Below are 15081 nucleotides of genomic sequence, written 5' to 3'. Positions count from 1 at the left end.
GTGTCAAGAAGTTGTCATCAATGATATATAGGAGCCTCCTAGACTGTGCGTTCTTAGCTGTGTTGCCCACCCAGCAAATGTCAGCGTGACTGAAGTCTCCCATGAGAACCAGGGCAAGCAATTGTGAGGCTACTTGCAGCTGTCTGTAGAAAGCCTCATCACCTTCCTCTTCCTTATCAGGTGACCTGTAGTAAACACCCACAGCAGTGTCCCCCTTGTTAGCTTGTCCCTTGATTTTTACCCATAATGACTCAACTCATTCCTCATACCCCCCAGGCAGAGTTCAAGACATTCAAGTTGCTCTCTCACGTGAAATGCAACTCCTCCACCTCGCCTTGCTGGCCTGTATTTCCTAAAAAGTACGTGGCCTTCCATGACCACATTCCAGTCATGTGAACTGTCCCACCACCTCTCTGTAATGAGATCATGGCCTTGTGAACATGCATAGATCTCTAATTCTTCCTGTTTATTCCCCATGCTATGGGCATTGGTGTATAGACACTTCAGAAAAGTACTCAAGCACGCAGGTTTCTCATGAGGGGTACAGAAGGATCCACTGCAGCCATGTGTACCCTTGAGGTGGTTGGCCTTCTGGGTCTCATCTTGGGAGGCAGCCATGGAATATTTGTCACTGCTCTGGTTGGCCTGGCTTATTCCCCAGTTGGATGTGATGGCATGAGCATCACCACTTTGCACCCCCACCCCCTAAGTTCATCAGTTTAAAGCCTGCCTCTCCAGTTTGGCCAACCTACTGCCAAAGATTCTGTTGCCTTTTCCAGACACGGTTATATTCGTAAAATAATGTTCCATTGTCACAAAAGGCAAAACCCTCACGATGGCACCAGCGTTGAAGCCAGGAGTTAATATCCATTAGACGTTTCTTATTAATACTTCTTATTAATCCTGCGAATGGGCTTGCCTTTGCCTGAGGCAGGAGTAACCCAGACTGCCTTTCCTAACATATTTTTCATATGTACTACAGGGACTTTAGCTCCTTCTACAGTCTGTAGAATTTCTGATTGGGCAGGCCCGGCTCGATTAGTTGATCCCCTGGTGTTGACCAACCAAGCGGCTTTTGCTAAATGTGAATCCCAGTTTTTAAAGATTCCACCACCAAGTGCCTTTAGTGTAGTTTTTAGCAAACCATTGTACCTTTCAATTTTCCCCGAGGCTGGTGCATGATATGGAATATGATATACCCACTCAATACCATGTTCTTTGGCCCAATTGTCTATAATACTGTTTTTGAAATGAGTACCGTTGTCTGATTCAATTCTTTCTGGCGTACCGTGTCACCAAAGGACTTGCTTTTCAAGGCCCAAGATAGTATTTCGGGCTGTAGCATGAGGTACGGCATATGTTTCCAACCATCCAGTGGTTGCTTCCACCATTGTAAGTACATAACGCTTACCTTGACGTGTTTGTGGAAGTGTAATATAATCAATCTGCCAAGCTTCTCCATACTTATACTTTAACTGTCGCCCCCCATACCATACAGGCTTTAACCGTTTCACTTGTTTGATTTCGGCGCAAGTTTCACATTCATGAATAACCTGTGAAATAGTGTCCATAGTTAAATCCACCCCTCGATCGCGAGCCCATTTATATGTTGCATCTCTACCTTGATGCCCTGAAGCATCATGGGCTCACCGAGCTAGGAAAAGTTCACCTTTATGTTGCCAGTCCAAGTCCACTTCAGCTACTTCAATCTTAGCAGCTTGATCTGCTTGTTGGTTGTTTAGATGTTCCTCGGTGGCTTGACTTTTGGGCATATGACCATCCATATGCCGAACTTTCACAGGCAGGCTCTCTAGCCGAGCAGCAATGTCTTGCCACAGTGTGGCAGCCCAAATGGGTTTACCTCTGTGCTGCCAGTTGCTTTTCTTCCGTTGCTGTAGCCACCTCCACAAGGCATTTGCTACCATCCATGAGTCAGTATAGAGATAAAGTATTGGCCACTTCTCTCGTTCAGCAATGTCCAAAGCCAGCTGGATGGGTTTCACTTCTGCAAATTGACTAGATTCACCTTGTCCTTCAGTGGCTTCTGTAACTTGTCGTGTGGGACTCCACACAGCAGCTTTCCACCTTCGATGTTTTCCTACAAGACGACAGGATCCATCTGTGAACAGTGCATACTGCTTATCAGTCTCTGAAAGAGTATTATACGGTGGTGCTTCTTCAGCACGTTTTACGTCCTCCTCATCTGGAGACATCCCAAAGTCTTTGCTTTCTGGCCAGTCTGTAATCACTTCTAAGATCCCTGGGCAATTGGGATTTTCAATTCGAGCTCGTTGCGTGATCCATGCAATCCATTTACTCCACGTAACATTGGTTGCATGATGTGGAGAGGGAACCGTCCCTTTGAACATCCAACTCGGCACCGGCAGTCGAGGTGCTAGGAGGAGCTGTGCTTCAGTACTGATCACCCCTGAAGCAGCTCGAACTCCTTCGTATGCTGCTAGTATCTCTTTTTCAGTTGGAGTATAGTTGGCCTCAGATCCTTTGTATCCTCGACTCCAAAACCTAATGGTTGACCTCAGGTTTCTCCTGGTGCTTTCTGCCAGAGGCTCCAGATAAGTCCATTATCTCTGGCTGTGGTGTAGAGCACATTTTTAACATCTAGTCCAGTCCGAACTGGTCCAAGGGCCACTGCATGAGTTATCTCACGCTTAATTTTTTCAAAGGCTTGTTGTTGTTCAGGGCCCCACTCAAATTGGTTCTTTTTACGAGTCACTTGATAGAGAGGGCTCACAATCTGGCTGTAGTCAGGAAGATGCATTCTCCAAAAACCTACAACGCCCAAGAAAGTCTGTGTCTCCTTTTTATTAGTAGGTGGAGACATTGCTGCAATTTTGTTGATCACATCCATCAGGATCTGATGATGGCCATCTTGCCATTTTATTCCTAAAAACTGTATCTCTCGTCCAGGTCCCTTGACCTTGCTTTGTTTTATGGCAAAACCAGCATCCAAAAGAATCTGAATTATTCTCTCACCTTTCTTGAAGACTTCTTTCGCTGTGTTGCCCCATACGATGATGTCATCAATATATTGCAAGTTACCGGAGCTTTACCTTGCTCCAGCATGGTCTGAATCAGTCCATGGCAGATGGTAGGACTGTGTTTCCACCCCTGGGGCAAGCGATTCCATGTGTACTGGATGCCTCTCCAGGTGAAAGCAAACTGTGGCCTGCACTCTGCTGCTACAGGAATAGAGAAAAAAGCATTAGCAATGTCAATTGCTGCTTTTGACTCCAGTTCAAATTGCAGTTCTAGCATATCAGGCACAGCAGCACTCAGTGGTGGTGTTACTTCATTCAGGCCATGATAGTCTACAGTTAGTCTCCACTCGTCACTAGACTTACGCACTGGCCAGATTGGGCTGTTAAAAGGTGAACGAGTCTTACTGATCATAACCTGGCTTTCCAGTTGACGGATCAACTTCTGGATGGGAATCAAAGAGTCTCGATTGGTGCAATATTGCCGGCGATGCACTGTTGTGGTAGCAGTTGGCACCTGCTGATCGTCAACCATCAGCAGTCCTAGAACAGAAGGGTCATCTGAAAGACCAGGCAAATCAGACAGCTGTTCAGTTTTCTCCGTGTCCACAGCTGCTATACCAAATGCCCACCTATACCCTTTTGGGTCCTTAAAATACCCTCTCCTGAGGTAATCTATGCCAAGGATACACAGAGCATCTGGACCAGTCACAATGGGATGCTTTTGCCATTTTTTTCCAGTTAGGCTCATTTCAGCCTCTACAACAGTCAGTTCCTGGGATCCCCCAGTCGCTCCAACAATATTGATGGATTGCGTTCCTTTATAATTAGAAGGAATTATTGTGTACTGAGCACCAGTGTCCACTAAAGCTTTGTACTCCTGGGGATGTGTTGTACCAGGCCATCGTATTTGTACAGTCCGATAAACTCTGTTATCCCTTTCCTCCACCTGGTTGGAGGCAGGGCACCTCTAATTCACACCCAGAGACTGTGCAAAACAGAATTAGAGGTTCCTTCAAGAGCATCAGAATCTCTTCTGCTCCTTTTGTAAACTGGAGCAGCCACCTTCCTAGGAGTTTTTCCTTTTATCTCACGTACTCATTCTTGAAGTTCTGAGGTAGGTCTTCCATGCCACTTATTCATGTTTTCTCCCTGCTCATGTAGGAAGAACCACAGTGAACCTCTTTTTGTGGGCTGCCTCTGTCCTCTCTCTCTCGAGATTGGAAACGCCTTCTCCTAATAGCTGAAACATAGGTTTGTGCAGGTCGTGAATGGTAGGTGTCTTCTCTGAGTTCTTTGATTTCTTGCAACAGCTTTTCAAACCAGTCATCAGATTTTTCACACAGTTTCTCCACAGCAGAGACACAAGCCCATAGAGAACCAGCAAGGCTGTCCTCAAAGTTCCGGAGCTGCTCAATCACTTCAGTAATATCTTGTACACCTCTAGCTGACCAGACCATTCCTGCCAATGACTTAGCATATGGAGGTGGTGTGCTTTGTACAAATCTGCACCACAGAGGTCGTGTACAATTGATTCTATCTGGGTCTGTCCCCTCTTGGTTGTCTGGTCCAAAATAGATGATCTCTCGCACAGCTAATTCTCTCAGGAACTGAATACCTCTCTCCATAGTATTCCATTTCCCTAACTTGGATATACAATCTTCCTTGCAGGGAAATCTTACTTTCATAGCTGCCAGGAGTCGGGTCCAGAGAGTAGTGGCATTAGACTCTCTTGAAATTGCCCTATCAATGATGGAATCTTTTGACAGAGATCCCAGCTGCCTGGCTTCACCACCTTCCAATTCAATTGTTTCTGCCCATTGTCCCAGCGTTGGAGCAGCCAGGTTAAAATATTCTCGCCTTCACGACGACTAAAGTCTTTTCGCAGATCTCTCAGCTCACCTGGAGAAAAGGACTGAGTGGTGGTCACTTCATCTCCTCCCTGTCCTGATGATGCACCTTGGGTTGATGTTGGCCCTGTGCCATCATCTGCTGCGCGGGTAGTCTTTCTAGTGACTTTCTTACAATGGGCAACTGATGCTGGTATGGGTTCACCATCATTTGATTCATTTCCAGAGTCGGAGTGACTGTCACAGTGATTACTGTGGTTACAGCAGCAACAGTGCCCAGTGTGTGAAGAAGGGGGGGCTGCCTTGTTAGCCTTTAAGGCTGGAGAAGTAATGTTATCTGCAGCGACCTTGGCAGAGGAACTCTGCGGAGGAGCTGTAGCTTCAGCCTGCAAAGCTGTGGTTGGGGGGGCAGTGGCTGCAGCGGCAGCTTTTGCTGTTTTGCTCTTTCTCGAGCGGCTCGGAGTGCTTTTTGCTAAAGCTTCTGAAGACGCACCGCAAATCTCAGGACAAAAAAGAGACGCAAACCTCCTGTTGAACGCCATTTCTCTTAACAGAAGCACAAACTGACACACATTCAGCAAACCAGATAACACCATCACAGTTCTATCAAAACTCCAAGGATATTCAAAGCTCTCTAAAACATTTGCGAACTGTCCTAGTGAAAAAACAAAAGTATTGTTAGTCAGCCTTTCTAAAGATTCGCTTGACCAATTAGCAAACACAGAGCTGCACTGCTCTTTAATCTCTCCTGGAGGCTTTTCAAGGTAAAGCAGAAGCGAGTAGAAATTCATTAGCGGCTGCAGTATAATGAAACAAACCAGTGACAAACCACACAGCATCATCATGACCATTGTCCAGTTCCTTGTTGTTATATAATGAATACTTCGATTTAAAAAGAAAGCCCAACACAGATATGGAATCAGTGAGCAAAATGTAGAAAATAACTGATACAACTTATGCCATAACATCTTTAAATCAGTGTAATTCACTTTGCCTTAATACAACTAAATAATATCCAAAGCAAACAGACGCTCGAGTATCACATCTCTGAGTTGGCACCGTGCCAAGAAAATTGAAAGGTTTGTCAGAGCAGTAGAAAAGCCAAAAATCTTCACATTTACCCCTCTCTCGTGCCCCACGTTGAGCGCCAATTATCTGTCAAGGGTTAAGATTGCGGGGTGACAATAAAACCCTGGCAGATGTATTGTTAACCTCCTCTCCCCCCTCCCCCACTTCCCACTTTTTGCCCCTCCCTCTCCCCCCTTCCCACAGGTGATCAGGAGGGAAAGAAGGACAGAGAGAAGAGAGTTGGAAAAGTTAACAATGTTTTACTAATGCTACTAATAAGAATAGAGAAAATAATACAAAATACACAAAACCAATCTTGAAAGTCTCAGCAACTGCAGAGCCGGCAACCAAAGTCCTGGACTGGACTCTGCAGCCAACCGGAGCTGGATTCAGTCTCTCACTAGGCCTCAGTTTGCAGGGATGACTAGCAAGGTCCTCTCCTAATGTTGGCCATAAGGAAAAAAAAAGGGACGAGATCCTCGTGATCTCCCACTTTTATATGAAGTATTCACGTGAATGGAATGTTATACACAGTTGGTCAGTTTCTTGGTCACTTGTTTCTCGTCGTCCCTCTCACGAGATGTCCATCCATGCTTATCAGTAAGTTTGCATTCCATTGCTAGGTTTACCAAAACATGTGTCTGGTTCTCCAGGAAAATCCAGTTAATATGAAGGCTTTAGCTGACAGGCAAATTCACTAAAAGAGAAACTTGTTTTTAGCAAAACAAGGACAGTCCTCTCCTGCTGTCTTGTATTTTTTTAAATGCTATGGGTAATATATAAATACAGTCATTGGTTAAATATAGAGGCATTAAAAACAAAGGGACATCAAAAGGCCTCTGGCGTCTGAAATTCTAGTCTTAAATTACGGAGCAACAGTGCAACAAGGTGAGGCACATGTAGAAGGTTTGGTAGTTTGCTGCCAGTCTTTCCTGTTTGGTTTACAAGAGTAGAAAATTTACATTTTGTGTGTTTGTTTTTTCAGAAGATACCCATTTGCTTGTTGTTGGGTGATGACCTCTCAAAGTCTTTCCCCTCTTTCATTACAGCATGTAATGTTTGGTACCTGAATTCGGTGGAGATGGAGTCACTCACGGGCTACCAGGCAGTACAGAAAGCCTTGAGCCTGACACTGGTGCAGGATCCCTCTCCCATCTCAACCGTGGTCCATTTCAAGGTGTCTGCACAGGGAATCACATTGACAGATAATCAAAGAAAGTAAGCAAAAGAGATTGGCTGCTGTTGATTTGATTTCCTTAGTTATGGTCTGCAGTCTCTGTCTCAGAGTATAATAAAAAGGGAAAGAAATGGCTTTGCCAGCATTTGATGTTCAACATACTCAGTGAAATAATTGATGTTCACAGTATCTTTTACCAGTGTCACTGAACAAAGTTGGCCTAAGAAGACACTGTGTATCTCCAGTATTTGTAATAGTGCTTTGGATACCCTGTAAAATACTATGACAAAAGGTTAATTTATGTTTACTTTGTACTGAACACCAGTAAGGCTACCACAGTGTCTTTAGATTTGAAAACAAAGGAGAGACAACGCGATTTCGTTATGGGCTTAAAAAAAAAAAAAAAAAAAAGTGATAGACTTCTTAATTCTGTGGGGTCTGTAAGCATGTAAGTCGGTTAACCTTAAGTTATAATGCCTAGGAGTGCTTATATTTTGAAACTTTAAATATATTCAAATTGTTCACAAGTTCGATGAACTTGTATTTCCCACTGACATAGTATCTAAATGGCCATTTTTTAGAAAAGATGTATTTCATACTTATTTATCTTAGCTTGAGGGTCAGATGTCACTAATTCTAAATATGGATTTATTTGGTTAGAGCAGTTCAGGTGGTTTTCAAAGTCACTCAGAGATAGCAAAAATAATATATCATCAGGTCTGCTTATTGGTAATTTTAAGCATCTTAACTGTTCCTTAAACTTGTTTTACTTCTTCCTATCCAGACTCTTTTTTCGGCGACATTATCCAGTCAACAGTGTTATTTTCTGTGCTTTGGATCCACAGGACAGAAAGTAAGGAAGACAAGTGGTATTTTTAATATGTTGTTTTTGTTGTCGATCTACAAAAAGAAAAAAAAAAATCTAACATAGGTTTCATTTTTCTTTCTCCATTCCTCTTTTTTTTTTTTTTTAACTGCTTTCTTAATGGACAATAAGATGGACGAAAGATGGCCTTTCTGCAAAGTAAGTGTGCACCTGTCTCAGTCTCTTTTAACTGAAAATTTTAGGAATATAATTACAGTGATCAGTTTCTTAGTGTTCTAAAATATTTTGGTCAGAGATGTAGAAGGAAAGGCAGCTGTTCAGAGACAAAAGTCTCTCTGTCCACTGTAGTTAAGAATTTACTTCATCTGCATCACTGTAAGTCAAGGCCTAATTATGTGATCGTGGGATGTTTGGAGCTAAAGCTAGCGCTGTTTATTTAGGTTGCAGATCTGTGATTTGACTAAAGTTTCAGAAATGAAAGCAGAACCATTTGCTACTTAGTTTTGTGTTCCACTTGTCCAGCAACACTAACACAAGCTTTCTTGTCTCATTTAGACTGATAGCTTTAAAAATAAAATCCTGTGCATGGCATATACATAAAAATGCTCTTAATAATACAAGTGTGTGGCATAAACATATAATTACCAGTGGATTGTAAAGTGTTTTCTATTGAATGCAAGTGTTGTTGACCCATATTTACCAAAAGAAAAATCCTAAATAGAGAGAGCTTGGGCACTGGGTTCTGGAAAGGAACAAGAGTAGATGGCTTAAGTTCTGTTTCCAGTACTCTGTCCACTGAGATGTGTGGCCCTCAAACCTCTGTTAATGTACCACACACCCGCCAAGGTGGTTAAGAGAAAGTCGTATTGAATCAGATATATTTAAATATATCCCCAGGATTAGCAGCATGTCTCTGACAGTAGTAGTATAGGATGCAATACAGACAGAGAAGGAAGAGGATCGTCTCCTTCCCTGATTCTGGTGATTCTGAGCCACTCAGGAGCTCCTGAGTTGGCTGGTGCATCTGGGCTACTGTGTTTAACAGTCACACAGGACCTTGTCCATCAGAACAAATCAGGTCTTCTCTGTGCTTTTGGTTTCTGCAGGATCTTTTTTGCTTCATGAAATGAGGCAATGCCTGTCTGTCTGTTCTCTGATACACTGTGATTGTTGCCCTTGCAGAGTGTTTGGGTTCGTTGCCAGGAAGCAAGGCAGCACTACAGACAACCTATGCCACCTATTTGCAGAGCATGATCCAGAGCAACCTGCCAGCGCCATTGTGAACTTTGTATCAAAGGTCATGATTGGTTCCCTGAAGAAGATCTGATGCCTTTCTGTCCTTGACTCAGAGCTCTTCACTGAAGGAAAGCACTGCGAGAGGGAGAAAGCATATTCAGCAACAATGTCTGAACCTTGTCGTTCGCAAGAAGGAAGGCAGAGGACAGTCTAGCTGCATTGTGTTTGCAAGAGTTCAGCATTTTCTTTGAAGATGCCTCTGACTCAACAAAGCATTATTTCTTTGTTTTTATTTCAAAAGATAAAAGATAAGAAGCTGAGTGCCACCCAGACCTATATAGCCCATACCTGAATGAAGCATAAATGAAAAACTTTTCCCCTGAAGGGTTTCTAATATATTCTCACATGCTGTTTTGCATCATTTATCGGAGCAGAAATACTCACTAGGCTGTGCTACTTTTTATGCAGAATACGTTTTGTATAACCTCCACAAAGACACTTGCCATAGTTGCATCAGTGGTAGCTGTAGGCCTTGCAGACATGCTCTTAAGAGAATGATGGTCTGAGGAAGACTATTTGCTCTTCCCTTCATCTTCATGTGATCGGTGATGGGATCTGAATGGAGAAAGGGGAAGATGCAGGTGAAGAGAAGGTTTGTGCAAGTTGATTTCTGATAAGAAAGGAGTGGCAATGTGGAATATATGGGGAGATTGCTCTGTATTTAGTGTTAAGAAGGCTGGGCTCGTTTAGTTTGAAAAATTTCAAATAGGGGAGAGGTGGCAGAACAAAAAAAAAGGTTGCATGGTAATCTATTCTGTAATGGGGTTTTTTTGTATTATTGTTTTTTATACAGAGAACTAAGCAGGGAAGATTCTGTATTTTAATAACTACAGGATAAAAATGAGGGAAAAGCAAAGAAGAAAATTTTATAACTTATATATATTACCTGTTCCAGATTATTTATAGTAGATCCCAGATCTTGATATGTCATATGGATATTCTTAAACTAGACCATTTCTGGGCTTTGCCTCTTCAGTGCTATTTTCCATAAGTGTGTATAGCCTGTGCCTTACTATAGACAATAGAGTCTCATATTTTGACTTTTGTCTTACAGTGACATACTTCCCATTTTTTGTCTCTCCAATACTGTTGTGGTAGTAACATTTGTTCCCCTATCTAATACATAATTATATCTGTGGATTCTTTTGGCCCCCTTTTCATTAGAGCTTGGAGATTTTTTGGCTTTTTTATCTGTAGATACTGGTTTTGGTTTATAATGTTTTTTAATAATTCTTTGAGTCAGGAAATCCAAAAGGGAATAAGGTTTATTTTATTACTCTGTCCCATTTCTTGATAGCATTTGTGTTATAATTTCTGCAACCATCACACTTCTACATATCTCTGTCTTCCTAAGCACGCTGATATTTTAAATGCATAACAAAGTGCTAGTTAGCTTTACAGGAAATGGATGCAGTAGATTACTGTGGAAACCTTCATGAGGAAGGTAAACTGCTGAGGTTTACTGTGTAATTCCCATTCTCTCCAAAAACAGCAGTACTAGACACCCATATCAGAACTGATGGTAATAAAGCAGGTGCAGTGTGACAGTGCTGAGAAGTTTCATTGCCTCTATCTCTTTGATGTGTAGCTGTCAACATTACATTAATAACCCGAGGAATAAAATGACACGCTGAATTCAGCATGCTGATACCTGAGGCACTGGATTAACTAGGAACTATACCCACTTGAAGAATTTAATCCTTTTATCCACTTTTACTAAATAATGGTTAAATGGAGTGGGAAATTCCAGTTGGTCTATACGGTAAGAAGGTTTCACCAATTTGAACTGTTTGTTCCGTATAAATTATCGTCTTTTTTTTTTGTTGTTGTTAACAGTTTTCTTTCTATTTCCATAAAATATTAGGACCATGGAAGCCTTATTCGGTGAACATAGCCAAAAGTGTTACCAAATTATTTGGGTAATAATGAATTTTGTAGAAATAACTTCATAGCTTTTAAAAGGAAGGGGGTGGGCAGGAGAAGGAGAAGAAAGATGTGAAGTTTAGTGTATTTGGTTCAGGAAGTGGTGTGTTAGTAGCAGTGAACATTGGATGTGTGTGAAAGGATGAAGCAATCCAAAGCATAGTAGCTACCGTTGAAGCAACGAAGGCAAGTGCCTCTGATTTGTACCAAATAATTCTGTTCTTCTTGCACAGAGTTACACTACTTAAATGGCGTTTATGTACCATCCAAAAAAGAATGCACTTCTTACTTTTAGGAGCTTTGATCCTTTTGAAACATGTGACAACACATTTCCTTTCTTTTGCTGCACCAAGAATGGAGTTGCTTAACCTAGTCAGCCATTTTGGGCATGTGAATTTCTTCAGCTGACATCTCTGTTAGACTTAAGCCTCAATTAGACTTAAATCTGATGTGTTGTGAGCATTGAAATGAGGAGATATTTTTTACTACAGTTTTTCACTTCTGTAGATGATACTTAAATTTTAGTGTATCTTGTTAGACACCAAGGGTTGGCCTTTGGGCTGAAAATAAAGTGGGGTTTTTTTCCGCATGTATTATAATTTCCATTCGCAGTCTTATTCTTTTTTCTTTGTGTTTTCCTAAGACCCACTAAATTCAAGAGCATGAGGAGCTGAATGCTGACACTCCTGGTGGTGTTTCCTGGGAGTTCAGCTCTACTTGGTAAGTGCGGAAAAAAGAAGTTGCCCTGTTTCTAAGGGAGATTTTCTACTATGCATTCCTTTGGATGGTATATTGCCGTGTGCTTTTGCTTTTTAATTAACTAAAAAATGCACAAAGCAAAATAATTCAGTGTGTACCATTGTGCAGTGTATGTAGAAAGTTATTCACAAAACTTATGTTCATGGCAAATAAAAGACTAAATAGTTAATACAGCACTTTCTTTCAAAATTTTTAGTAGATGTGTACTTGCAGTTTCATAACTAATGGCAGCAAGTTGACACGTATTTAGCCAGACTCCTATTAACCTGCTTAGTAAATGTACTACTATAATTGTACAGTGTTAAACTACTAAAATGCTAAAAGCCATGTTTTAAATTAAATGAATTCCTTATATCCAAAAGTATCATTAAAACATTAGTGTTTCCTTCTTGGATTTACCTACTGGTGAAAATTTTTGCCTTTTTCTTGAAACTGTAAAGCATCAAAAGGTCTCCAGTACATAAAAATGAATGTTCTATAAATTCTTTGTATAGTCATTTTCTCTGCTCTTTGAATATCGCTTCTATTCAGATTATAATAAAATTATGAACATGAAATTTCACATACAGTGTTACAGGGCAGTCTGTTCTGAAAGAAAAGTAATTCTGGCATTGAAAATCAGGTAATGAGTAAAACCTTGTTGGTGAAGTAAGGATAGATTGCATGCTGAAACGGGTTTAGTTTTGTTTCTTAAAAGATTCCTTTCAAGGACTTGACTTCATATGAGTTTGTTAGTGGTTCAAGTCTAGTTAAAGCATATCACTTTTCTAGTTAATTTGCGATTATAATGGTATAAAACTGTTTATCCATTGTTGCATATTTCACTGTAAGAATAACATATGGTGTCACTTTGAGTCGTCTGTAACCATTTAACTGTGCCTCCACAGTGACTACAGTGCAAAGACTTCCAGTGGTGCGTCAGGGGGGTGAGAAATCTAAGCCCTGGCTCAGGGGTCTCAAACTCATTTTCCACCCTAAAATTACATTTGGCCCTTAGAAGGCAACCATGAGGCTGATGTGTCCCCTGGTGAAAATGAGTTTGACACCCCTGCATAGCTCTCTGAGTATAAAATCTGTGCGTCAGCCACACACTGAATTTTGAATTATATACATGCTTTATCAGGATTATTTCTGAGACTGATAGGCTCTGTTACGTCATGCTGATGCCTTCTCTGTAAGGCAAAGGCTGGCAGGAGTTTTTCATTCGGTGTGCTTCATCCCTACATGCCGTCATGAGGTTTATGCACGGGCATAAACAGAGTTGTTATGCAACAGTTATTCCTGAAAAGTATTCATCTTTTATCGGAATTAATTATAATGTGGAACAGATGACAAGGATGCTACAGTAAAATGGATCTCTGTCAGAGAGCAGTCTCCTGTTAAATGCTTGTTCTTCAGCTTGTCTGCCATTGTGCACATGTGTGCTGCTGTGACTCCACTCTGAAGGCTGTTCTGGGGTCTCTTTGCTCCAGTGGATGAAAATCTGCTTTCAGTATTCATCCTAAATGTACTCACAGCTAGTTTATATGCAGTTGTTCTTATGCCAGCATTATCTCTTAGCATGAATATCTGTTTCTTCCCTGAGGGTATTTATAGCAAGAGATCTGACCCGCCTGATGTCCCTCAGTCTTCCTTTGGCAAGGCTAAACAAGACGACACTCAGCCCTTACCTTTTGGTTTTTGAAAGGGTGCAGAGGCCTGTTCTTTTCTACTCTCTGTCAGTTAAATAAATAATTTCTTTGGAGGGACCCTGCAGTGAACAGCCAGAATCTTAAAAAGGGGCACAAGCTGCTGCCTGGCGATTTTTTTAAATATTTATATGAGAAAACTCTTGGAACAAGAAAACTTGGCCCATGAGATAGGCAGAGTAAACCCCTCCTCTGCTTCTGCAGTTGACACCTAGTGCAAAGGTTACAATAGTGTAAACTACATCAGGCAGTGTGCACAAAGGAAATTTATGAAGGCAAATATCTAAAGAAGTTCTCAAAAGCATGTCAGAAACAGGAAGCTCGCAGGAGACTTAGCAAGTCTGGCAGACTATCAAGAGGGCAAAGGGGAGCTATTAGGGAATTTAAGGATCTGGCTGAATAACTGAGACAAGATTTGCATTACATGTCACTGCAATAGATATCAAAACTTCCTTTGAAAACATTTGATGTGTTTTGCAAAGTGCAAACGTTTGTACCAGCTTTAATGTTCTAACAGTTACAGAACTGCAGACTTGTTGAGGTTGGTAGCGCCCTCTGGAGGTCATCCGGTCCAACTCCCCTGCTCAAACAGGAACATGGAGCCAGTTACCCAGGACCATGTCCAGATAGCTTTTGAGTATCTCTGGAGACAGAGACTCCATGATCTGCTGGGGCAACTCATGCCAGTGCTTGGTCACCCTCACCATTAAAAAAAGCATTTCCTGATGTTCAGAGGGAGCCTCCTCTGTTTCAGTTTTTGCTCCTTGCTGCTTGTCGTGTCACTGGGCACCATGGAAAAGAGCCTGGCTCTGTATAAATACTCTTCAGGTATTTATAGACATCAGAGAGATCTCCCGAGCCTTTTCCAGGCTGAACCATCCCAGCTCTCTCAGTCGTCTGGCTCAGGGGGCTGTGTACCTGGAGCACAACTGGTCTTACTATTAAAGACTGAAGCAAAGAAGGCATTGAGTACTTCAGCCTTTTGTCCTCTGTCACTATGATCCCCCTGAATCCACTGAAGGATGGAGGCTGTTCTTAAGCCCCTCTTTTGTTGCTCGTGTATTTATAGAAACATTTTTTGTTGCCTTCTATGGCAATAGCAAAATTCAGCTCTAGTTGGGCTTTGACCCTTCCAATTTTCTCCCTGCATAACTTCACAGCATCCTTATAGTCCTTCTGAGTTGCCTGCCCCTTCTTCCAAAGTTCATAAACTCTTCTTTTATTCCTGAGTTGCACCTTTTATTCCTCAGATGCTCCAGTCCATTAATCATCTTCATGGCCTTTCACTGGACTCTTTCCGATATGTTCCTGTCTCTGTACTGGGGAGCCCAGAACTGGACACAGTACTCCAGGTGTGGCCTCACCCGCACTGGGAAGGATCACCTCCTTCGACCTGAGCAATACACGGTCGAACACAGACAAGGATATCTTTAGCAGCTTTTGCCACAGGGGTACATTGCTGGCTCATGTTCAGCTTGGTATCTGCCAGGACCCCCAG

At 41.9% G+C, this 15081-nt stretch overlaps 1 protein-coding gene across 24 annotated transcripts in view; it reads left to right on the top strand.

Annotated features, from left to right (window-relative positions):
- The window catches only part of TNS3 (tensin 3), a 232459-nt gene extending 220002 nt beyond the window's left edge, over window positions 1-12457 (top strand). For all 24 annotated transcript variants that reach the window (XM_065052142.1, XM_065052139.1, XM_065052143.1 and 21 more), the window contains 4 exons: window positions 6964-7132; window positions 7876-7944; window positions 8089-8115; window positions 9100-12457. In XM_065052142.1, the coding sequence (XP_064908214.1) occupies window positions 6964-7132; window positions 7876-7944; window positions 8089-8115; window positions 9100-9244 (410 nt within the window). In that variant the 3' untranslated portion in view covers window positions 9245-12457. The remainder of the gene's footprint in view (window positions 1-6963; window positions 7133-7875; window positions 7945-8088; window positions 8116-9099) is intronic.
- The last annotated feature ends 2624 nt before the right edge of the window (window positions 12458-15081 follow it).

Source organism: Columba livia, chromosome 2 (assembly GCF_036013475.1).
Source record: "Columba livia isolate bColLiv1 breed racing homer chromosome 2, bColLiv1.pat.W.v2, whole genome shotgun sequence".
Classification (NCBI taxonomy): domain Eukaryota; kingdom Metazoa; phylum Chordata; class Aves; order Columbiformes; family Columbidae; genus Columba; species Columba livia.
Note: the sequence above shows the minus strand (reverse complement) of the source record. Positions and strands in the feature narration are given on the sequence as shown.